The sequence below is a fragment of the Lagopus muta genome, chromosome 13 (genome assembly GCF_023343835.1).
Source record: "Lagopus muta isolate bLagMut1 chromosome 13, bLagMut1 primary, whole genome shotgun sequence".
NCBI lineage: Eukaryota > Metazoa > Chordata > Aves > Galliformes > Phasianidae > Lagopus > Lagopus muta.
Window position 1 is genome coordinate 3173576 of NC_064445.1, and position 25720 is coordinate 3199295.

Sequence of the window (25720 nt, forward strand, 5' to 3'; positions counted from 1 at the left end):
AGTTCAATGGATGTCAGGTTTCTGACATTCAAGGCAAGGATAAATACAACTCTTACATGGTAAGATAAAGCAATGTGTAAGAAAACCTATGAGAACCTCCTGATTTAAATAGGAATATTGGTAAAGAAAATGAATTTTTTTGCCAACTATTTTCCAATGAAATTTTTTTTAGGAAGCATTTTGAAATCTCATTTCAAGGAGATTGGATTCTAAACCTCACGCAGCCCTGTGTTGGGTCGTACCAGCACAATGCACTGATTCCTAAAAGCCTGCAGTAAGTTCATAGAAGAGCGTTTACCTGAACAGATGAGATGCACTAGTTTAAAAAGTTATGAGCTGCTACATAACAAATTCATGTCTGTATTGTTTCAAATAAATATTTACTCATATTTATAAAAAAGCAGGGCTTAGCAGCTACTAGAGAAACAAGGCAGCTGAGTATTGGGATTCAGTAGCAAACAGAAAAAGGAAATGTTACATCCATATTAGATATATTACTATGATAAAATGCCAAGCATAATCACTGTAACTTTCCAATTTTAAAGCAGTGACACGAATTTACAATTGACTGCACAGTCCCTGATTTGGGTGTAAACTTTAACATTATTGCTTTGGAAGATCCAGTGGGTTCACAGGGGCCACCCACTACTGATTTCTTAATTAAGAGTTACATGGTAACTTCTAATTTAAAAACTTAGAGAAGTAGTATTAAGTATCTTTTGACAAGGAGAGAGATGGAGGCAACAAAACAGTCTTCTGCATTAATGGTACATTACTTGTGTAGTCACAAGATTAGAGGCAAAAAAAATTTAACATTTTAAGTGGTTTAAAAAGCACAGAATGTCAGGACATCCAAACCTCATTAGCCTGCCTTAAAAGAAAGCCTATCCAGCATTTCAGAATGACTGCTCTAGGAAATGTGCTCCTTTTAAAACACGGCCTTCCTGCAACAGTGAGTTTCAGTTGGAAAGCTGCATCTTCCCCTAGAGCAAGAAGAGTTGCTTTGGTTTCTCAGCTCAAATTATATAGCTGTGCATACACTTTTCATACATACTGTTTTACATGTAGATACACTGATGACAAAGTTGGAGAGATTGGATATTTTGCATCAGGGTGTGAGATACAGGTATCTCATGGAAGTCCTTCTAAAACAGCCAACTAAAAACAGCATTCAGACAACTGTATCTACGCATTTCCAGGATTGCCAGAAAGAAGCTGCATGCTCACGTCAGTTCTCTCTCCCTCCATTCACGGGGCAGCAGAGTACTTCAAGGCCTAAAAAGAAAGGCAAGGAGTCATACTTCAAGTGCTTACCTAGCTCACCCGCTGCATTTCGACCGCCAACTGCATACAAATGTCCTTTCAGGGCACTTAGGTGGAAGAAGGTGCGCTTCTCATTTAAAGACGCGACTTGCATCCACTTGTTATAGCGGGGATCGAATCTGAAGACTGTGTCAACTGCTGTCTTTCCTTTTGTGTCGTAATTGCTCTGGCCCCCAACTACATAGAGAAAGTTTCCAATGACAGCGATGCCATGCTGGTACCTCGGTGCATCCATGGGAGCTAATGATTTCCATTCATGGGCTTTTTCGTCATACATGCGTAGCTCTTTGCTGACAACCAGCTGCTGCCTCAGCACTCCCCCCAACGTTACCAAGTGAGTGCTGTCTGATCGAATGGCAGTTCTCTCTGACTGCATAACCGGTTGCATGTATGGCATCATTTGGTAGTTGCTGGCTTCCAAAAGCAAGTTTACACAGGTGTTGTCAGTTCTCATGAAGTCCACTGTTTGAACGTAGTTAATAAGATCCTGGGGTGTCATCAAAGGAAATCTGATGTTCTTCATTAGCTTTGCAGCATATTCCATTCGAGGCTCTTCAAACCGCAGCCAGCGACAAGCCGCCTTGAAGAGTTCAAGTTCAGTGCAGTGCTTAAGGCTATTACTTGAAAGCACAAAGGCGAGACGTTCAAAGGGGAGTTTCACAAATTCACCAGTACTTAATAACGCGGGGAAGTTCTTTAGGATGAAATTATTAACATATTTATCCACTTCTGTGAGATTGTATGTGTTGGCAATTCGCCCAACCTCAACACAGTTTTCCAAGGAAACCTAATGAGTAAACAGAAAGAGGAATTAAAACTCGTTCTTAATTCGGTGTCTAAATGATGATGTTGAATTTAACGAATGTTACAGAATCTGCAGTATTTTCATCATTTCACAGTGCTCAGGACGATTTTCCCATGAGCAAAAATATTCAATTGATGTATATATTCATGACCACAAGGGGAGAGCCAATGTCAGATGCATTACACAATGATGATACATCGCAATTATACAGCTCTTCACCTTTGAAATGCTGTGCAAATGTCTTTGTAAGAAAGAAACATGGAAAATACAGTTAAAGGAAAGTTGATTAGCCTAAGGTTACAGAGAATTATGTAAAAACAGGGCTTGCCATTAGGCATTTTCAACCTTATTAAACTTCTATTGTCATAATCCCTTTTCCCATGAAAGGCTGGGACCTGATGATCTTTCGAGGTCCCTTCCAACCTACAAAGTACTCTGATTCCACGATGCAGCCAAGCAGAATGGCACAGTTACCTCCTCCAATGCTGTGCATTATGGACAATTTATTTACAGGGCTCAATCCCATACATATATTCCTTAGGAATGAATAAAACTGCATCTTTGCATCTCTGGTAGATGAGATTGAGTCTTACATACTACGTTCAAATTACAGACACAGCATACTCAAAAATAACACAGAGCTGGCAGTCTCAGATAATCAACATAGGATTTCCCCTAGAAATAACCAACACATTAAATCCTTCAGTGTGGATCATATCCTGTCCGCATTCAATACTCAAGTGAGTATACAATTCTCTTGTCATCCACATCTTTTCCAGCATCTGCCTTTCCTACATCCTTCTTACATTTCAGGATCCAAGAAGGAGAGAGAAAAAGACAGGAGGGATGGGACAGAACCAAGCAAGACCGCAGCAAACCCACACGTTTCAGTTCTGCGAGACCTGCGTTACATATGCCAAGCAAATCCACTTCCAGACACTTGTCAACAACTGCACCTTCTTTTTGCACTCAATATTCAACCCCAAGCTTCCTTCAGACATGCTTTACAGTCTCCTTACAGATAAGCCAACAGCAGGTCCAACCCCGCTCTGCATTGACACCACAGCTTTAGGATTGTCACATTTGTAATTCCAGAACAATTTAAACTTCTAAATCTTGTTATTTAAAAAAAAAAACAAACAGTTGTAGGGTTGAAGACTATGACTTGAAAACATTCAAACATGTTCCAGTCATAACGGATTACATTTTAGCACTATATTACTTCAATCTATCATTAACCTTTAACAGGCAATTCCAAAAGTTAACGAGCATGGGAAAAGCAGACTTCTTTATTCACTAGAAACTCATTTAACTTATCCTGGAATTGAGATCTGCAGTCACTAAGACTCACTCTCAACCCTGAAACACCTTCCTGGAATCAAAGGTTCCAATATCTTATTCTTATCTCATTCTTATCTCTAATACAAATCAATCAAGCCCTGTCTACAAGATGAATGTGTGGCAGACTGTCAGCATTTTTATTACACAACATCCATGCAGTACATACACAAATCATTACTGAATTAGAAGACACTATTTATACCAAAATATCATCTTATCAGCTAGCAATACTTATAAAACATTCTGTTACTCAAGGAATATTTTGGTCTGTCTTCCAACTGTTATTGAGATACTACCAAATATCTGTGCATTTCCTCTAAGGCTTTGTAATACACATGAACTAAACAGAAGTAACAGCATACTGTAAATTAAGCAAGTGAAACTGGACACATTTACTCTTAAAATTTTATTCAAGATCAATAATAAAAATAAAACAACAGAAAAATGGCCCCTCAGCAAACTGATCACATACTATAGGACAACTTTTAACTCCTGCTGTAATGTTATGGCATTTAAAAACTTACTTTGCAATGCACCTACTGGCATCCAACTACTGAGACAGCATTTTGTCCATGTCAAGGTAAGTAGAAACATATTATTGCATATAGCCAGAAGACATGCTTGGAGGAGAAAGATGATCAAGCAGAAAAAGGGGACAGACCTGCACGGCATTGGTACCAGGCATTAAGGTAGCAATGCAATATTTACGTACACTTTGGGATGCATGTCAGTTCTCAAGTGCCCAACATGCAAGACTATTCTAGGCTCGTCCCAGTGCTTGCATCCTAGTTCATGTACCACAACTGACGTGGGAAATCTATGCAATTCAATATATTCCTGGAATGCCTGCACTTGAGAAATTTATTGACATATCACACACTGTTAATGACAGGAACATCACATCAGCAGTTTCCAATGCCTCCTGACCTCATAAAATCTATGCTATTCTGCTTTAATTAACCAAACAGGATTGGACAGGAATCAGGTTTTTTATTGCATTTGCAAATCCTCCCCATAATGCTTATGAAATGATGCACTTTTTTGGCTTATTATCAATAAACCTACCATTCAAATCTGAGTACTACATTTAGTATTTCCTTAAAGTTTACTTTCCTCACCAAAAGTACCTTTACCAGTTTCACTCTGGTCTATGATAACATATCACAGTAAATTATAAAGCAAAATCTTATAGTTAAGAAAATACACTAGAGACTCCAAAGTCCTGGGTCAAAAACTCCCAGAACAAAATGAAATAGTTACTCATACAAATATACAAAATTGGACAGGTTAAGTTACAATAAAGGTATTTGAATAAATTTGAATAAATTACTTGTTTATTTTCCAAAAAAAAAAAGTGTGACTTCTGCTATGATACTTAAGAGAGGTGCAGAAATTATTCTCTGTGGGAGTCAGTCAACCAGGAGCTCATCAAGAAACAGAAGGAACTGCTACTTCTGGCCATCCTACTGAAGTGAATGGGAGGAAGGGAAATATCAGACAACGAATGCAACTGTTTGTACAATCCATCCAGTAAACAGCAAAGGTAGACACAGAAACAGCTAAAAGCCAGAAGTGAGCAAACACCGAAATGACTTTGTACAGTGCTGAGAGTTTTCACAGAATCACAGAATCACCCGGGTTGGAAGGGACCCCAAGGATCATGTAGTTCCAACCCCCCTGCCTAGCAGGGCCACCAAACATCCACATTCAGATCAGGTTGCCCAGGACCCCGTCCAACCTGGCCTTAAACACGTCCAAGGACGGGGCATCCACAACCTCCCTGGGCAGCCCGTTCCAGGGCCTAACCACTCTCCTAGTAAAGAACTTCCCCCTAACATCCAACCTAAATCTTCCCTCCTTCAACTTGGATCCAGTTTTGGGTAGATCCTACTTTACCTGGGCATTGGTCACTGTGCAGAGCCACTCGGACACATTACTCATTGTTAATTGCTCGTTATGCAGCACAAGTTCCAGAAAATATTTAAAATATGTCAGCCCAGCACTATGATACCATAGCCTGAAAAAATAAGAGCTAACACAGAAGTGCTTCCTTTAGAAAGCAGCTGATTTCATTCTTGGGAATTTTACAACAGTCACTTCTCTTGTAAAAACTTAATTGTAAAATACTACAAAACTGGATATGGAGCAAAATGATTAGAAGTATGTGGATCCCAGAGAACAACATTAGAAAAGACTGATTTCTGGTGTCTGGCAGAACAAGCCCCAGTGTCAGGTCAGTTTCCCACAAAGCTGAGACCATCTTGCAAGCAGACAAAAAGGTGTTGAAGGGCCCTATGGTACTGCATCATCTCAAATTAAGAGACAGTTTTTGAAACACATCAATACAGAAACAGTTATACAGGGCTGAAAGAACTGAAATCCCCTTAGATATCAGTATAAATCAAAGGATTTAAGAAAATACTGCAAGATTAAAGACCATCCCAACATTGTATATGGAGGAACCTTCAGAAAAAGAGCATTCAAACAACAGAAAATGTCCCAAATAAAGCAATTTAAGATGAAAGTAGCTCTTTCCCTAAGAAAGCAAACTCACAGCAGCTGCCCTCACCCAACAGTGCCAAGAGCCAAAGAACAAAGTAGAAACAGGACAGAGCAGAAAGCAGCAAACAAACCCCGGAAGCCAAGAATTAGTTGTGGCACAGCCCCCAGTAAAGGGAGGCTGCTCCAAATCACTGATTTGGATCTACAAACACCAAGCCCTTAATTCAATTTGGTGCTTTATAGAAATGTAAGCCCTACAGAGGCACACTGCCTCATTTTGGAAGGTAAAACAACCTGAATAGATTGTATGGGATTGAAGAGCATAAATTAAACACTATGGCGACTCTGAGAACTGGGGAACTAGAAAGCACGCTAAGTTTAAACACAAAATAGTAGTGTTACAGAGCCCAGATGCATCTCACAGTTCTGTCATGGAACAGCTTTCTCTTGGTGGCATTTTTGAGTCCTCCTATTTACACGCTCTCAGGGGAGAGAACACATTTTTGAATCTGTACATTGAAAACCAATGCTGCTTAATTTCTTACTGATTACAAGAGATTCAATTAGTATTTTAATTCACAACTCATTTCAATACACCATGTTATCATCCAGATCAATGATGGGGTGTTTTCTTGTCATATCCTTCCCTGCCATGAAGGCAGAACTCTGGACAAAACTCGCACGAGAAGGTGAGCACTCCAGGAGATGAATCTTTAACAGTTGTCATCTTCTTGGAAAAAAGGGGTTTTTGTCTAGAGAAAACTGCAAGAACTGCTCAGACATTCAGCCTGAATGGAGCACAGCACTCTTCAAAGCACAGATATGAAACAGAGGATGCTGTTTGTTACCAGTGTCCCTCCCACACTGGAGGCACAACCTGAGATTTTAATCTCTCTAATAAACAACACACTACCAAACTGTAAATATTGTATTGCATTGCAACTACAGCATGCTAGTTTGAAGGGCAAACTTCTTGTCTGTTCCAACTGCAGAGAAGTATCCAAGCCCCAAAATATTCCTCTTTTAACATACATTGACAGTTAATGAGGAAATGATTGCTACTTTGGGGGCTGTCCTCTGCTTACCAAACAAAGCACTTTGTTTATTCATTGTTAAGTGCCCCAGTAGCCATTCAAGGCCACTTTCAGTTCTAGCTAAACATGGAAATCAACATAAAATTCTGGTAGTTCTCTCTTTCATGTAACCAATATTTCTGTAGCATCTTTGTATTAAAATATATCCTCTAAACAGACTACTAAAAGAACAGACACGAAGTCCAATGGTTTACAAGAATAATGATGGAAAGGTCTCCATGACAGTTGCTACTACAACAAGCATCACTCCACAAAAACAAAAAGGCTTTGAGAAAGTATATTAACAGACTATAACAGCCAGCTCTATTTTTTGTTCAAGTTTAACTCAGCAAGTTGCTTTCTTATGGAATGATATGGAATATGAGGGCAAGCACTAAGAAATAAAGTAAGGAACCTGGAAACTATAATAATATCACTACCATTACTGCAACTAAGGGAAGGATTTTAATGTGGTAAATATTTATCTCACACTCATACTAAAAACAATGCACAAAAAAAACCTGTAATAAAATTTAAAAATTATCCTGTGAATTCAAGTTCTAAACAATGGTGAAACAGAGTTCAAGTATTATAATGCCACAGTTCTTGATCTAAAATGTAAACAGCTTTTATAAGTGTGAACTACAAGTAGCAAGTCTTACCCCAGAGATAAGAAACACTTTACAGAAGTCCAAAACAGGTAAAATCTGCAAAAAACTGGCAGCTTCCAGAGTGTCCTGAAGGTTGTCCATGTTAAGGGAAAGCTTTGCAGTATAAATGAAATCAATGATCTTCTTCAGGCCTATTTTGTTGACACCATGAAGCTTGATGCACATTAAGTCCTGTTCCTTCATTCCTCCTGAGAAAGACATGCAGGTAAGTTTATAAGATTGTTTTGATAGGATTTGAATGATCTCAAACTTGTATGAACATCAAAATAAAAATCACCTGTGAACATGGCCTTGAAGTAGTCACTTGCAGAAGCCATCATTGCTCTGTGGACAGGAAACACCTCATCACCATCTCCTGGAACCAGGGTCACATCGCATAGCAAACCTTCCACTCGCAGCTGGTCAAAACCCTGCAAGGAGAGCACAATGCAAAGCAGCTGTTTGATTTGAGAGGAGAGCAGGAACTAACTTCTCCTTTCCTTATGTAAATATTAGTTTCATTTTATTTACGTATGTATTGTAGTACCAAAATGAAAATCACTGAAGGAATAAGCTGTCATTTTACAATAATTAGATGTAATATATTCAACGAGAATTATTCACTGAAAGCTTAACCAGAACATTTTCTATAAGAGGTTGAAGACTACAAAGTACCCTGAGCCTTAGAAAGCTGCTTTATTCGGTTAATTAAGGTATTTCCAGGAAGGAATTTGTTTTGAAAACATATGTTCTAACAATTATTTGAAGGCAGGCACTCGTATTTTTTTGACCTGTGCAGTTCATACACACGTGCACTCTAGATACAAATCTGCTCCATGCCACTTTAAGTGCTCCACCAATTAAGAGACTGTAAAATACCAAAGCTTGAAAGGAAAGCCGCTATCTGGTTCACACTGCTTATCAAATTTATTAGCAAAGTTTACAAGGCAAAAACTACGAAAAGAGCTGGTCTACTCCAAATTACTGAAAATAGCTAACTGTAATAGAAAAGGAAGTGGTCTGCAGCAGTACTTTAAAGTAAAATTTTCCTCTAAAGACATACCCTGCTGGGCACACTGGAAGATGGATGGAACACTGGCTTCCTTCACGTACTACAAAATAGAAGCTCCAACAAAATGATTCCCTTCAACCACGCATGTCATGAGACATTTTTCTCGTACTAGCAAGGCAAATACTGTCTTTATAGATTCAACACTTGGAGAAGTCTTGGCCTCACCTCACGTCATTTAAGAGTTAAGATATCTTAAGGAAAGCCTGTGCCTTTAAAATTACATAGGTAATGCTTAAAAAGTCTGCTTGTAGCATATACTTAGACACTATGAAAATAGAGTAGTCACTAAAGATTCCTAGAACTGCAACCTTTAACTTGCAGGAAAAGAAATTACAAGCGATGCTTGCTCACAGGCACCGCAGGCACAGCACACCAACATGTTTCAAAGAATTCTTAGGAGTTACAGGTATGGGGAAGGTTGTTGAGCACAGGTATTCTTTAGAGCATCCAAAATTCTCAGTGCATATCTGTACTGACACAAACAATTACCTGTAACACCACGGAACTGTGAGTATTGCTGGTGAAAAATCTCGTGGTCCCTGTCTTCGAAGACTGCAGATGGGCAGAGACGCCCATATCGCTGCTACCAAGAGATACTTTCATATGAGGATCCTCCTCTTCCACCAGAGATCTAAGATGAGAAAAGAGAGATCTTACGATCAAACTCGTATTTTCATTAAGTGCTCTTTCGCATTACAAACACAGTCCTCTGGGATGACAAGAAACAGAACCGAAGCAATAGGTCATGAAAACCAGCAGGCAACAGAATCGATTCTTTTCGGTCCTCGCCAGCTCATCTAAGGAATTGAAATACCTACACAGCATCGTTTCAAAAAGCTTATTTACAGGCAATAAATCCTGGTCCCCTCCCCCACATTAAGAGCCTTGCACACTTATTTCCATGCGTCCTCCCAGTATTTTATGATGCTTGCAGGAGTCCCATTCCATTTTCAAAATCAACTATTGCATCAGATTGCAGAGCAAAGTTAGAAGATTCAAACATTAAATATAACATTAAAGTTCAGTGAATTGCTTCTTCTGGCATACATCATCTCACTCACACATGAATAATAGCAAATAACTGATAGAGTCTCAGCTGTAAGCTACTACAACAAGAAATCCTTCAGGACACAATACTCAGAGTTTTGCTACTAGAGGCAACCACTTCATAACCTTAATTTAAGATTTGCTTGTGTGAAGTTGTCACACATTTTGATTCTAAGTAATTATTGCCCAAATTCAGATGGAAAGGACTAATTTAAGTAGAACTGCTAAGGATTACAGCTCTGTTATTAGCCTTCCACTTGCATCTTGTGATGTAAATTGGATTTACATAGAGATATGCATATGAGATTCTAATTACCCTAACCTGTAATTATTATAAAACGTAAATAAATTTCCTCTCCAGAAATGTTACTAGTTCCCATGAATTCTTTAAGCTAATACATTACCTATTAGCATGCATACCAGTCTAATGCATATATACACAGTATTAATTAGCAAAGAAAATTCTCCCGTCTGTGGATTAGTGGCTTAATTATTAATAAAGACTCCATGTTTCAACACATATTCATAGCAATTTAAAATAAATGCTGCAAATCTCAGATGCAAAACATTTCCCAGATTTTAAACATGCAGGTAAACACACTGGCCTCCAAGCTAGTTTCAGAAATTACTTTAAGTGACAAGAACGTGTCTGAATTATTTGGGTTTCTTTCCCAGTTTTGATTGGGATTGCTGTGTAAGGATGACATGAGAGTCTGCAATTGAAAAACAAAGTGTTTGCTTTCTTTTTGAGCAGCTATTCCCCCCAACTTGTTCAGGTACATTGCCTACAGAGAGCATTTCTGAAACTTTAGAGTTCTTGATAGCATCACTGTGCTTTGTTCAAACCCATGGTTACATTAGATACAAAAAACATATCCATACAAATTCACCATTCCACAGCACACATGGGTTTGAAACAGGGAGACTTTATGCATACAGACAAAACAGATTGTAGGAACAAGGGCACATCCAGATAGCTTCGACTTGCAGTGTAGCAACCCAGTAGTGAGACATCTAAGAAAATTAATCAGCACAGATGTACTGCAGTAAGCAATTCAGTCCTGTTTGAAACCAAATCATCGTATTTGTAACATAAATCCAGACAGTGATGTAAAAAAACTACAAGGTGTGTTTTAATTCAAAGTGCTCTCCAAGTCCCTTGCAATACAATAAACGCATACAACGTAATACAGCAGCAAAGCAGTTGCTCATGACCTAAATTCACTTTGTTCTACAGCATTTTGTTGGTTGTTTTTTTTAAGCTTGACTACAGTCTCATCAAGGAAATTCTAACAATATCAAGAGACATCTAGCCTTTAAATTTGGATGTCTTTCTAAGAGAAGGAATATGAAGTCACATTAGGAGATGTCTGAGCATGGGTGGAGAGGAACCAGTCACCTGGCATGAATGTCACTATATTTGCTCTTGAAAGACCTCTCAGAAATGTCACATCTGATAGCTGTTCTATGAAGGGGCTCTAAAAGCCTTGTTCTAAACTTGGGTACATTGTTTTCTTACATTTCATGTGAATCTCTAAAAAGAAATATTGGGTGGATAGAGATGGGACGAGGAGGAACGGTTTTAAACTGAGACAGGGGAGGTTTAGGTTGGATATTAGGAGGAAGTTTTTCCACGCACAGGGTGGTGAGGCACTGGCACAGGTTGCCCAAGGAGGCTGTGGATGCCCCATCCCTGCAGGCATTCAAGGCCAGGCTGGATGTGGCTCTGGGCAGCCTGGTCTGCTGGTTGGTGACCCTGCACACAGCAGGGGGTTGGAACTGGATGAGCACTGTGGGCCTTTTCAACCCAGGCCATTCTATGATTCTATGATAAAACTCCCACTGCTTTGTCCTAATGAGGTCCCTTATAGCATGCGACCTCTTGTTACTGCTGCGTAGCCAACAGAGGGGATACAGTCTATGCTGAAGTACTAGCAGCACTCCTAAAGACCCATCCAACAGCTGATCCCCTGAATCCAAGTGCTGTGACATTTGTGGGCAGTTGTTCCCAGAGCAACCAGAAATTAGGAGCACGTCATTGACACTGCACCAGTGTTAACACTTATCCACATATAAGGCCAGAAATCCATCTTTGTAAGACGAAGTAAAAATGCATGAGCTCTTCCATACCACGTGATACCAATATAGAAAACAACAGAAACAAGTCCTGCCTCACAAATAAGATGAATTTAAAACTGTCCTTCAAAGAAGTTTCCGACTATTCAGAATAAAACTTTAGTTTTAGGGCTGTAAAGTGAATCCTCAGTAATATCTCCACCACTCATGCCCAGAACACACGGGTAACATTGTTCATATCCCAATGAATTCCCAATTAAAACACAGTACATACATCTGTCACATTTGCATGCTGCCACCACAAGCATTATTTATATTCATTAACATAGGTCTGCTAAGCACTATAATTAATTAGAGCATAATGAATGTAAATATATTGATTGGTACTTTATTGCAAGCACAGTATATCACAATAAAGCATACTACCAAAAAAGAAAGCTAATTCATTTTCCATTTAATTCTATTGTTCTGATCAATAGAAGTCATTAAACAAGAAGAACAGCTGTAGCATTCTTAATTGGGGTTAAAAAAGTTGGAGGAGGCAGCTACCCCTGCAACAAGACGTACTGATAATCCACCAGTAGCTGTAAATGTGGACATTACATCACTTTCAATGCATACAATTGCTCTGGATGGGCTTTTCAATTTTAAGCATTAAGAACGAGGGGATGCTGGAGTTCAGCACACAGCATCAGCATTGCAACAGCAAAGCAGAGCAGCTTCCTGACTTGCTGCAGTCTCTCAGCAGTTCAGGGAAAGCCACAGGAGGTTAATTAGTTGCTATCACAGAAGAAGCTGTCATTCAGGAGTTGTGTTTTGGTTTGTTTTTGCTTTTTTAAACCTCATGCCAACTCTTTCAAGCTCTTTCCTATGCCAGTGTAACCAAGCATGCTTTGCATTCTCATGGCTCCAAGTTAATCCTCCAACTGATAATTTTGTAGCAATGAAATATGCAAAGCAGCGTGTGTTCTATGGATGTTACACAGCCTAATTCCATTGCCCCTGCCAATCTGAATGACAATTACTTTGCTTTTCACCATTTTAAAGAAATAACAAGACCTGGACTGCCCACTAACTCCATTTATTCCCTGTAAGGTATAATTTCTCACCTTTTACTAGATGAACAACGTATCTAAATACTCCAGGTGTGCAATCAGCAACTGGAAAGACGGCCAAGCCAAATGTAAAGCTACAAAAAAATACTGGTAATGCTGTTGAACTACTGCAAACACGTGAATCCACAACGACTTCTTCAGAGCACAGTATGCTGCTTCTGTGCAATCACACCTCAGCACCTCAGTGGAGAGAAAGTTCCAATCCCACAGTACTCTTTAATCACAGGATCAAGGTGGGGGCTCGATGAGGGCTGAGTGCACCCCAGCATCACTTCTGGCATGTGCCAATACCATGGCATTCAGCAACAGAACTTTGTTCTACTTCATGCTAAGACATTCCTATAACAGTAGAGATCTTTACTATTTCATGATCTGTCAAAGATATGGAGTGGTACAGGGCTGCTCTGCATGCAGCTGTAAGTGTATTTTGGTAATGAATCTATTAATGACAAGCCCAGTAAATACAATGAAACTCTTCTATACTATTATTCTATACTATTAGATATAGTAATTCTTTGCTTTGTATACATAGTCCTCCAAAAAAAGCTGACATGTCACCTGTCTTTCTCATTTTCCATTATGAACAGACGCTCCAGTTCCAGAAATAATGAACACAGGAGCTCTCTAACAAGTTACATGCCACCAAGGAGCTCGATGAACATAACTGATAATGGTAGCACTGTATCAAATAAACTCATAACACTTCTGTTAAGAAATTCTTCACAGTGAGGGTGACGGAGCACTGGAACAGGCTGCCCAGGGAGGTGGTGGAGTCTCCTTCTCTGGAGATGTTCAAGACCTGCCTGGATGCCTACCTGTGCAACCTACTGTAGGGAACCTGCTTTGGCAGGGGGTTGGACTCGATGATCTCTGGAGGTCCCTTCCAACCCCTACAATTCTGTGGTTCTGTGATTCTAAAATCAGTCTAACAAAGAGGAACAAATTACACAGTCACTGTACTCCACATTTCTTCCACTCTGAATCTTCTAATGACACAGCTTCAGGACATGTTTTATCCTGGTAAATAAATAACTTTCACACTTGTCCCCCACTACAACATCTCGTTTTTTTTCCTATTTCTAAAGAAGAGTTTCTAACTTCATTCCTTGGTGGCATCCACAACCCAGTAAAAGTAACTCATTTTATCAGCTTGCTATTTATTTCTTAACAGAAAATGTCACAAAGATAGCACAAGGAATGCAAGCTTGCATTGAGCATGAGCTCAGCCAAAAGAGAAAGACAAAAGGCACTTTTCTGGGGGGTCAGGTTGACAAACCATCAAGGATGTTCAAATCTATTACTATGCGTGGCATAGGGCAATCAGTGTTGTATTCTGTACCCTCTGCTGCGGCTGAACACCTGGAAGTAGGAGAAACACAAGAACAGCACTGGAAGGATCTACAAAATGACCTGCCGTGCATGTTTAAAAGCCATAACTTTAATGTATGTCAGCTGCTAATTCATCCAAGGAACACTTGTACTCATGCAGTTACCATAATTTCTCCAAACTCCATTTTCACGCTGCTCACCTGAAAGGGGCTGCTGCAATCAGAACATGCAAACCTTTACCCCAATGAATCAACACCATACTGTCACTGCTATGGCTGCCATCTTCAACAGTAGTTACAGCAGTTGGTGCAGCACCACTCACACCTTAAGATATTGCAATATCTTTGGTTTTATTCCTGACCTTTATAAGTTAGAAGGGCATTAACAGCTGAACACTTCAATATTTGTTTAGTACTATCCTGAGTTCTTTGAAATCTACGTTCAAGGAGCAAAGGTACAAAGCTTGAATTTGTTTCTTGAATTAAACAAATAGATGCTCCTGCATTTATTTCTCCACCCTTCCTTGAAAATCAGGTTGCTCCCTAATAGTATAATATTGCACAATGAGAGCAGAAAAACAGTTTCTGTGTAGCAAAACAAAACATGAGAAGTTGTGTATTACTCTCAGTAGGATAAAGGACTCCAAACCCACCAAACCCAGCAAAAGAATGACAAGGACAGCTCATGGATGCATGCTGAAGGGCAGTAAGCAGAGGTGGGTGTATCCCTGGCTCTAATTGCAGCTTGGGCACAGTTACACATGAAACGTACATAGCAATGAGCAGCTCCTGCTCCCAGCCCAGCTGCACAGCAAGAAAACTTTGCTTCAATCTGCAGTTGTCCTTGCTCCTTCTGCACACCAGGTCTTTGCAAAGAAATGCTGTTGGGATAACTGCCAGAGAAAGCAAGCTACGACAGCAAGGAAAAAGCTGTAGGAAATATGTAAGAGTAAGCCTACCATAAGGAAAACAGTGAATCAGTTCTGTAGAAAGAAAACTCACGTATTTTTAGAAAAAGCAAATTCTCACTGAGCAATATGCACTACCTACTTCTACAACATTTTCACCACAGATTTAGACCGCATCTGAGGCTGACACGAATCAGGGAAGCAAAGCAGTCCGTGCCGTTCTACAAGCACCATCACCAGACGTATGAAACCACCCAGAATGGCTCCGACAGAACCTCACTAACCAGTCAGGCTCAAGAGAATCTACTTCAGCTATTCTAGAGATAAAGTTTTTAATAAACTTTGAGACAAAAGCATAGAAATCGAGCCATTCCCAGTATTTATTTTTTAAGAACAGAAAGTATGTGCCAAACAATGCCATTTGGACTTCAACACATCTCACCATCACCCTGACACGATGCACACAGCATGGCACAAGCACACGATGTCAGCAGACACCAACAAAAGCACTGGGAACACTCAGGCAATGAAAGCTGCCATTGCTGTACCGAGTGCCAATGGAACCAAGCAGAACAGGGGACGTGGAAGTAAGGGTAATCCCAACATCTCTGTGAGCATTTTTGTGTTACCTGACATAAAGCCAAGCTGGGATCAAAGGCCAGCACTAAATCAGGTCCCACAAAGTCAGTAAAGGACTGAGCAACTGCTTAGGTCTCATTTTCCAAGTCGCATACATACACTGAAAACATTCTCCACAAAATTATTTCTTCAACAACTAAAAACTATCCAAGCTCTCAAGCTGTTTGTTGAATAATTACAGCCCACTGGTTAAATCAAACATGCTTTCCACAGAAACAAAGCAATATTTGGCTCAGTCATTGCGGTAAAGCTTTTGTTCCTCGCAGAACGCAGCCACCCCAGGAGCCTTAGTGCCACATCCACGTTTATCTATCTGACCAAGGGTTTGCATTTATTGAGCCATTGATAGCTGAAATTCACAGACATTGTTTAACAATGCTAAATTACAAGTGGCTCTCTAATGACATTTTGCCAAAGTTGGTCTTAGCGCATTGGTTCCTACCATTAAAAAACAGAAAGCAAAGCACATACACAGGCTTTGTAGTTTTTCTAAAGAACTATTTTATGTCCTTGATCAAAACTGCAGAATTCAGTGACTCAGAGGCTTCATATTTTATGCTGCACTGACACATCCTGCCCCTGCCCTTCACGTTTGGTCTGAAGTATCAGAAATGTAAGCCCTAATTCTGTCTGCACAGCTTAATGTTTACTGCACATTACAGGAAACACTGAAATTATTTTGCATGCACCATTCTGCCCGATGTCATTAAATTTAGTTTTCATATACACAGAAATCATTAAATTAGCAGAATGGTCCCTTAGAATGAAAGTAAAGCTAATGGACTAAAACCCATTCGTATTTACAGTGGCACCTGCACATTTAAGCTTTGGCGATAAAAAAAAATACATATATATTCCACCGTATCCCTGCAACAACTCCCATCCTTGTTCTCTGTCACAGATTGGTTGTTCTCCTTATGCTACAGAGGATAAACCTGAGTGCTTCGAGGCCAGCAAATTAATACCCAATACTCCAACATCATGACTTGCTAATTAACCCTTGCTCTTTCTGCCTAGGACTTTCTATCACTCCTCTTGCTGTCACTTCTCACAGCTGTTTAGTATTGCTTGACTACATTTCCCCTGGGAAGCCTGGAGCTTTTTGTGTTTGGCTGGCTTGGTGTTTTGTTTGTTTTGTTTTAAGGTTGGAATTGCAAATTGTTTTCCCCCCACATTATTTAAGAGTTTAAATGTAAGCACAGATAACAGCTGTGGGGTACTTGTCAATTCCAGGATAAAGGATAGAAACTCATTTTCACAGCTTATATTGCAACAGTCTCAGTCACTGCTGGACTAAACATTACAGCCATGCTATGAACATGCACTTCCATTTTAGTGCTCTAACCACACATGAACCCCACTAATCTCAATCAGAACTCTATTATTTTAAGACTCCACTATTCCCCATGTGCTCTCTACAGAAACACACAGCTGTCCACATCCCCATCCACACTCAACAGAAACTACTGCACAATGCTGCAGCAAATATAAAGCAACTGCACAGCAAGGTTTTCCCCACAATAATAAAATCAGGGCAAAAACAACATAGTGGCAGATGTGGTATTCTGGCTGAACAGGTCAAATAATATATTCCAGATAATTCAGTGGAAGTGATTCAGAACAGCACAATGCCGTTATTGCAAGTTTACATGGAAGGAGAAGGCAACTGGGAACATTTAAGACACGGAATCACCTCTGAAGATCTGTCCAGAAAAACATCAGTAGCATTAAGACACCTCATGACAACCACTTTCTCTTTTGTTTTGCCAGTTGATTATTACGATGAAGTTTTACATTTTAAACTTGGAATTAACTTACTGAAATACCCATTTTAAAAGCAAAAATAAGATTAAGAGAAGTCTACGTACTGGGATTAAAAGTAGCCCTCTATTTACAGAGCAAACCTCTTCCAAACCCTACCTCCTCTCTTCAACTGGATCATTTCTAAGCAGTATTTGGGTTGACTGACCTAACAGCCAGGAAACAATTGCTTGGAGTGGAAATCTTGCCAAAGGTGAGTGAATCTTTGCTTTGGTGTGAATGGAGCACTGTCTGTCAAACATAGGCGAGAGCCCAGCAGAAAGGTTTGCTACAGATGCCCAATTGAGGCAGTAGATACACAATGTGGTCACAAAAGCCACCCGGACTCTGAATTATGCACACACACACATCTTGCCCTGTTTAAGCATATCATTGCACAGCACAGATTCAAAGAGCTCACTGCAGAGCAAATCAGAGATTCAGGAAAAAACAACACAAAAAGCATTAACCTACATAAGCAGCTAAAACCAACACTGATTGCTCCGGAGCATTAAGAACTCATTCTACTTTTCTGCACACCGACTTCCATTGATGCACCGCGTATCCATTCGAACACATTTCAAAACCAGACCACTCGGGATGGAAATACTGTGCAACAACCCTTCTGATAAGGATATCTTTGTGCCACTGCATTTGTTTACTTCTCCTACCATCAGTCATTGATGAAAATGCATCCAAAGAACAGCTTCCATTTAAAAATATCAAAACACTGCTCAACAGAAAAGGATAGATGGCACTAAATTTAGACATTATTTCACATGGAGATTCTTCTAATTCAATTTCACTTATTTTTAAATACGGCACGTCGAGGACAAAGAACACTCAAATCAACATTTAGTTTTCCAGAAAATGTTTTGACTCAAAATAGGATTACAGAGGTTCTCATTATCCTTATTTCTACTATTGAATTATTTCTTACTATTTTTGCCACTGAAATGTTGCTATTGAATTAGTAGGTGCGTATCACAGTACTCTGATCTCCAGGTTTCTTCCATTCCTGTAAGAGCAAGACGTGCACAAGCCTCAATGACGTTCCCACTGTGAATAAGAACATTCTCCATAAGTCCCTCACGTACAAAATGACATTAGGGGATGACATTGTGAGCAATAGTATTTTGTGAGCGTATTTCATTACGCCTTAAAGCTGCTATACATAACACACTGACCTGCCGTCCTCTAATTTAGAGCTTTCAGTCTTAACTTCTGCTTACTTCAATCTACGTTTTGTTGTTGCTTTTTGTCTGCTTTTAAATTGCCTGTTTTTAAAACACGGCCATCAATACATACCTACAATTCTGAGAAATCCTACATTTAGCATCATTCACTACTTCCTTCCCTCTGGTTTACTCGCTGGAACTGCTCACCTGCCTCCACCAACACCGAGCTACCTGCGCCCATCCCCGCACAGCCAACACAACAGCAAACACAAACACTTCCACCAGCACAGCGTACACTTGCTATAAGAGCTTTTGCACTCATTTCAACCGAGGGCATTCTAAGCCCTGGAGAAGAAAATGCAAAAGGACTCCACAGAAGCACACGCCTGCAAGTATATCTGCATACTGTGAATATTCACACCAAATCACAAGTTGCATTATACCCATGTCACATGCCAGCAGTCCATTTCTAATATGGACTCTCCCTATGTAATGTTCCTGGGTCTCTTGGTGGACTTGGGGCAATCTCAAGCTATTTGCGACTAGTCCCACCAGGAGACAGGTTGCCCGTGCTTCTCTTCAGAGGGAACCTTCTCCTCTATACCTGTAGCTATGGGAAACCAACAGCCAAGCAGCGGTGAATCGTTGCTTCTCCTTCCGCTGCCTGAAAAGCAGTACCAGCCCCAGTGCAAAAAACACATTTCCCCATACCAGAACCACGTACTTGCCTACAAATCCATTAGCTCAACTTCAGCAGGTCCCTTATTTCATATACTACCTGGACACAAGTTTCCTGCAGCAGAGGACTCTCGCAGGTAAGCTCTTTGCACGCATTCTGCAGTTTGGGAACAAACTTTTAAAGCAGAAACTGCAGTCAGACTTATCCAGCTGCACAGCCCGCAGGACAATTAACTGTTTTACAGGGGTACTTTGTACATAGATGCCTGCTTCATCTGAGCACTTAACGTGCTCAAGAGCCACAGCTCAACATTCCAGTACAGGGAAACTAAGGCAGAGTTCAGGTATCAGGTACACAGACCTCATAAAAATCCGTGAGTCCCGACAATGGGTTTATTCTCTAGATAAGTTACTTATAAATCAGAACTAGAATGAAGCTTCTCAAGCCAAGGCCAACTTTAATTCAAGAAAAACACTGAAGAATTGGAATTTCAGTAAGGATGACAAAACCCAAGCCTTTAAGGTCTCTCTCCTTTATATTACAAAAATCACACTGCAAACCCATAACATTAAGTTGCCAAACATTAAAGGGACTAAAGTTCCAGTTTAGGTTTGTATATTCTGGATCCAAATTATCAAATGTGGACGTGTTCATCTGTACATTCAGTAGTTTTACGGTCATGTTTTACATCCATAGATGCACTGTTTTACATGTCACTTCTGAGCACGTACTTGAAAGAAGCCCTTTGCCAGCATGCAGAGCATTACTTGGGGGGAGAAATCCTACAGCCGTGAAGGTGAAAAATGTACCACAAAGCACTTAGCAAATTTAGCATCATCTCTGCAACAAAAAGCACGATTCCAACACTGATGTTACTGATCAGTCTAAATCACAAGGTTGGCTGTGCCAGTCCACACCTACAATCTAATCAAATAGATGCCATTTTGTAACATTTCTCTTTTGTTTTTCCCCTTATGAAGCACATGAATAACTTGGAGGCTACATTTGAGAGTCCTGCTGATGTCAGGGCAGTGAACAAATATCCCCATAAGCATTCGGACACACGGAGTCATTACAAAAATGATTAAGGCTGCTGCTCACATATTTCTCATGCTCCAGATAAACTCAGCATCATATAGTTACGTCTGATCACTAAACCTGTTCGCATACTTTCAACACATTGAGGTAATCAGCTACACGATCCCCATCATAAAAGCTGAAGCACACACAGAGCTAGATTAACAACTTAAAGGCAACACACAAAAGGGTTCTGTTTGAGCAGCAGACAGATCAGACCTGGCTATTTCTGATGTTGCTTGCATTTAGCAAGTTCTGTAGTTTTAAAAACACATCAGACAACACCAAAGATGTTACCAGCGTGAAATGACTTTCAAAGCCTCACAACTCTTGGGTTTTTTGCATTTAGTCATTAAAAAACACCTACGGTAAGCAACGATTTATTGGCAATAGCTTATTTTCGGGCAGCCTTAAGCACATTGGACGTACTCTGTGACATAAATGCTTTAAGCCTTCCCGTGAAAATTCATCCTAAGACAGAAACATTCCCTGCTCAGGGAGTTGGAAAACCTATTTCTTATAGCACATCCCTACAGCAGCTGCAGCAAAGAAATAAAAGCTGGGAAGCACTAATCCAGTAGCTATCAGGCTGCAATACTATCAGAAAGTCGGTTTTCATAGGGATTTCCCAAATGCAGAAGTCACCTACACAGTTACTTCTGTATCTTGAAGCAACTCATGATGAGAGCTGCTTCCTTAAAGGCACAAGCAGTTTTTCTTCCCGAGGTTTAGCTTTATTTCACAGAAGGCAACAAAGCCACCTGTATATTCTAACGCAGAACTTGCAGCAGCAAAAGGTGAACAAAAGCTCCGCCAAGATTTGGCAAGGCAAACAAAGCACGCTGCTCTCATGGCCACTGAAATACTCCTTTAGGTAAATCCACTTTACAGGGGCAAACTGAGAAAGTGCACAAGCATTCAGATACCAATGATTTCTATTTCTCTTTTCAGCATTTATTTTAGTTTTTCAAAATTATTGAAGGCATTCAGTCTGTATTAAGGCTACAGCTTGCAAGCATAAAAGACCAAAGCAAGATGATTTCTTGCTTAGAGGAACACAAACAGAAGTGCACTACAACGGAGCAGGTGATTCCACGTTCAGTCTTTAATCAGGAGGAAATGTTAGCATATACACCACAAATTAAGCCTGCCTCACACCTTAAACTTCTCCATTCAGCTCTACAAATTAACATGAACTTTTCAAAAAAAAAAAAAAACATTTACGATATTACGAATATTGGCTCGATCTGCACAATTTCTCTACGTTTCGACAAAGAGGGAAAGACTCGACACGACATCCATCATGAGACATCCAGGATAAAAATCTCAGGGTACAAAACAAGGTAAAATTCTGGGTGCCAATGTCATTCAATACATAACAAGGTATTTTGCCACAGGGTAGTCTCACGAAAGAATTCCCACCTTAATATCCTCATTTCTCTCACTTACATGTATGCTGGAGAAAGTGGCGATGACCTGGATGTTTTAAGCACAGGAACTGGGAATTTCCAGATAGCAGGAGAGCTCGTTTTCCATTTCAATGGCATGTTGTCACCACGGTACTACAATAACAGTAAACAGCGTTTCCATAACAGACTACCAACTAGGACTTCCATTCCACACACTACTGACACAGCAGTGGCTGCTGCTAAGAACAAGGAAATGATTCTGCCAATGCCCTCAAACCGAAGCTTCCAATCTGTAAGACGGGGCTGCAAGGCATCTCCTTTTAAATCCTGCTGTCCCCTAAAGCAACACGATGATTCTATCGTTCTAACTCAACAATAGTGCCACCTCGTTAGGGAAGCGCTGACTGCAGTATATGGATAAAAAAAGAAAGACTGCACCGTGCACACCAGCACAATGCAGCCTTATTTAATAAAAGCAACTAATTCTTTTTAAAGAACTATCCCTGATGCTATTGTTCTACCTTAACAGGGACACTGCAGCACTGCACTGTATTCTCTCCCTATTAACCTCATTTCTGACCAATGAAAGCAGAAAAATGGGTTTCATATAAAAATGAAACAACGTACCTACTCAGAATACACTTGTCATCCTCTGAACATTCTTCTTTTGAGCTGCAACAATACAAATGGGATATAAATCTCAGCATAGCCTTAGGCCACGGCTAATAGAGATCAGTGACTAAATTCAGCAGCCTGTTTTCCTCCTGTGCAAGCTCTGACCAAACAATACAAGAAAGCCATTATGGAAAAAGCCCATTGCAGAAATCAGTCCTTCTAATCCATAGCTAGGAAGACAAAATAAAGCATAAATCGCTGCAGGTTTCTGCACGCTCTTCTAATAGCTTCTGCTTCAGGACGCTCTCATTTTCCTATTCTCATTTCCAGGGAGGATGAGCAAAATCTCATGCATTTTACAACACGCTACGGGAACAGAAATATCACTCTGCTTTCCGCAGCACAGAAGCAGAGCGGCGTGCTGTTAATAGCAGTCCTCGGAGGGACGCTATCAACAATCTAATCCTGAACGTCCCCCGGCCCCCCCCAGGCCCGCAGCTCACGCATTGCCTGGAGAAGTGGGGAGGCAGCCAGGCACGCAGGTGTCCATCAGGGACCACTCTGCAACTCCGTGACCTGCCGGGGGCTGACGACAGCGGGGAGTTTAGAAGGCAAGCTATTAAAAATGGACTGGAGAATTTAATAGTGCGTTATGCCATAACCTGATTGGGTTTCTAGGAAGAAAAAGAGAAAGCTTTGACCGTATTGATTACCTCCCTTAAGGAAAAAATAATATATCAGATCCCGCTTATGGCCACTGTAGACAGTAGCAGCGCTATTGGAGACATTTATTCTACAGATTTCAGAACAGTCTTTGTGCAGTGTGACAATGTTTCTGTTCATCAGGACAGCTTAATCCCATCACAAAAAAGCCAACACCCTGCCGCACCGCTCAGCAATAAAGAACAGAACAAAGAGCAGGATTCCTATTAATTTTTAAAGCAATTTAATAGCGCTTAATAACACTCTGATGAGTTTTTCCAGAGGTGAAACCTACATTGTTAAGTTTGAGGGATGAAGTCACCGTGCAATAATTGCTGCTTCTGATGGTTATTATTGAAAGTGTTTCCCAAAAATAGTTTTGTGCATTTAAAACTGTTACCATAGCCACAAGCACTGAACTAAAATAATCCAGGAAGATCACATCCCAGGATGAATTCAAGGCTAGATCCACTTACTGAGCAAACCCAGTTCTCTGGGATTCATAATTACGTATTAGCAGCATTAAGACAGGAGCTGCTACTCAAAGAGTGCAGCGCGGACATGAGTTAGGACAGATTATTCATATGCTATGAATAATAAGAAACAGCAGTCCCACAAACAGCAAGTATGCATTTTCAGCATCAAGGAGCCCTACACTTCCAGTAGAACGTATGCATCCACATGTCAACACCCACACTTGTGCACCCACAAATTGCACAAATGCCCACATGTGGAGCAGACTGCTAGATCGTCCTGTCGTGCATTGCTACACTGAAGGCCTAAAGCTTCATTTGAAAGACATCAGATAGCAGGTCCTGTAACCATACAGAAAACCCCAGGATTTTGAATGTGCATGTGAATTTCCTTTTTACATTTACCATCACATACAAACTCCTTTATAACAAGCAAATGATGCTGTTTTCTTTCTTCATTTTGAGCTAGTGCCATCACCCACTAGTCATCTGAAGTCTGCACCCCCCTGCTCTACCCAACCCAAGGAGTTCATTACAGGTTGCACAGAGAAGCAGTGGTGCCCCATCCCTGCAGACACCCAAGGTCACGGGCTCAGAGCATTGATGGAGCTGTGGGTGTCCCTGCTCAGTGCAGGAGTTGAACCAGATGGACTTTAAGGGTTCCTTGCAACTCAAACAATTCAATTTATGATTTCGTTTATCAACTGCAGCACTGCTAATATGTGAGAATGACACAAGACCAACCCGTGCACCACCTTTTCAGAAGTAGCTGTGTTAATACTATCTGTATCTGTTTTTGATGAAGAAAAAGTCCACTTTAGCAGTACAGTCATTGCCACACGTTGATTAGCACCAAGTCAACCAGCACACATCCACAAAGCAGATGTTCTCCTCAATCCCAAGGTCACTGTTCATAGAGTGCAACATTTGTGCTCAATACCTCCTCTCCTTTGTATGCTTCTGCCCGTGTTTGTCTTTCAAACTAGTTGACAAGCAATCTAATTTAAACCCTTACAGTGGAAAAAAAAAAAAAGAAATCGATAACAGTAAACATTTTTTGAAGTGTATAAAAACCTGAGCACTACCTGACTTAATCTGCTCCCAACACTGCGCACTACTGATCAGTCAGTGCACAAAAAGCACAGATCTGATGGAAGCAGCAGTACGAGGTACTCCAAATGCCTTTCACTTTCAAAAGGAACCACATGAGAAACAAATCCTCTACGAGCGCATCATCATAAATCAAATGTCTTCCCAATGGTCCCAAATCAGTTAAGTATTCCCTAATAAAATACTCCCTACTAACGAGTCCTAGCAGAAGATCTCAGCATACTATTCTGAACCCTGAAAACACCACATTTTCTGTCCTCGCATTATATTGCTTCTCCTTTCATCCCCAAACTCAACAGTCCTGATGGCCAAAAGCAGCATTACAGCACCATGGAGATTCCCACTTGCTGCAGACGGGGTTATTCCTGGGTGAGTGCTACGAAAACACCACATTAGAGCAGCAAACCAGAGCTCTGCTTTGCTTCAGCATTTAAATGAATTTTAAAGTTAAGGAGTCAGAAAACCGCTCAGACTGCACAGCTCCTTGGGACCATTTCCTCGTTTAAGAGGTGCGACTTCAAGCAAGTTTGCTTTTAAGTTTAATATTAGATTCTTTCAAACTTGAAGTTATATTCTACTTATTATCCAAGTGTCTTGTTGATCTTTTATGTTGTACACAAAAGACAAGAAAGAAACCTTTACTTTTTAAGCAATTATTTCCATGCTGCTCTTTCCAAACCCACACTGCACAGGCAGACAGGAGAGGAAGCCGAGTGGCACAGCATCAAGCATGGCTGCTGGAAACTCCTCCAAGTAAATCAACAGGTGGCACAAGAAGGAAAAAAGACCACAGCCCAA

The 25720-nt window shown here is 40.4% G+C and overlaps 1 protein-coding gene across 7 annotated transcripts in view; it reads right to left on the bottom strand.

The window, feature by feature from the left end:
* The window catches only part of KLHL13 (kelch like family member 13), a 66222-nt gene that overhangs the window by 8152 nt on the left and 32350 nt on the right, over positions 1-25720 (bottom strand). For 4 of the 7 annotated variants that reach the window (XM_048959870.1, XM_048959873.1, XM_048959871.1 and 1 more), the window contains 4 exons: positions 9256-9397; positions 7993-8125; positions 7707-7903; positions 1315-2110 (listed from right to left, as the gene is read on the bottom strand). In XM_048959870.1, the coding sequence (XP_048815827.1) occupies positions 1315-2110; positions 7707-7903; positions 7993-8125; positions 9256-9397 (1268 nt within the window). Of the gene's footprint in view, positions 1-1314; positions 2111-7706; positions 7904-7992; positions 8126-9255; positions 9398-22062; positions 22437-22649; positions 23058-25720 lie in introns of those variants that run through there. The other 3 variants (XM_048959868.1, XM_048959874.1, XM_048959869.1) reach the window with 3 other exon arrangements.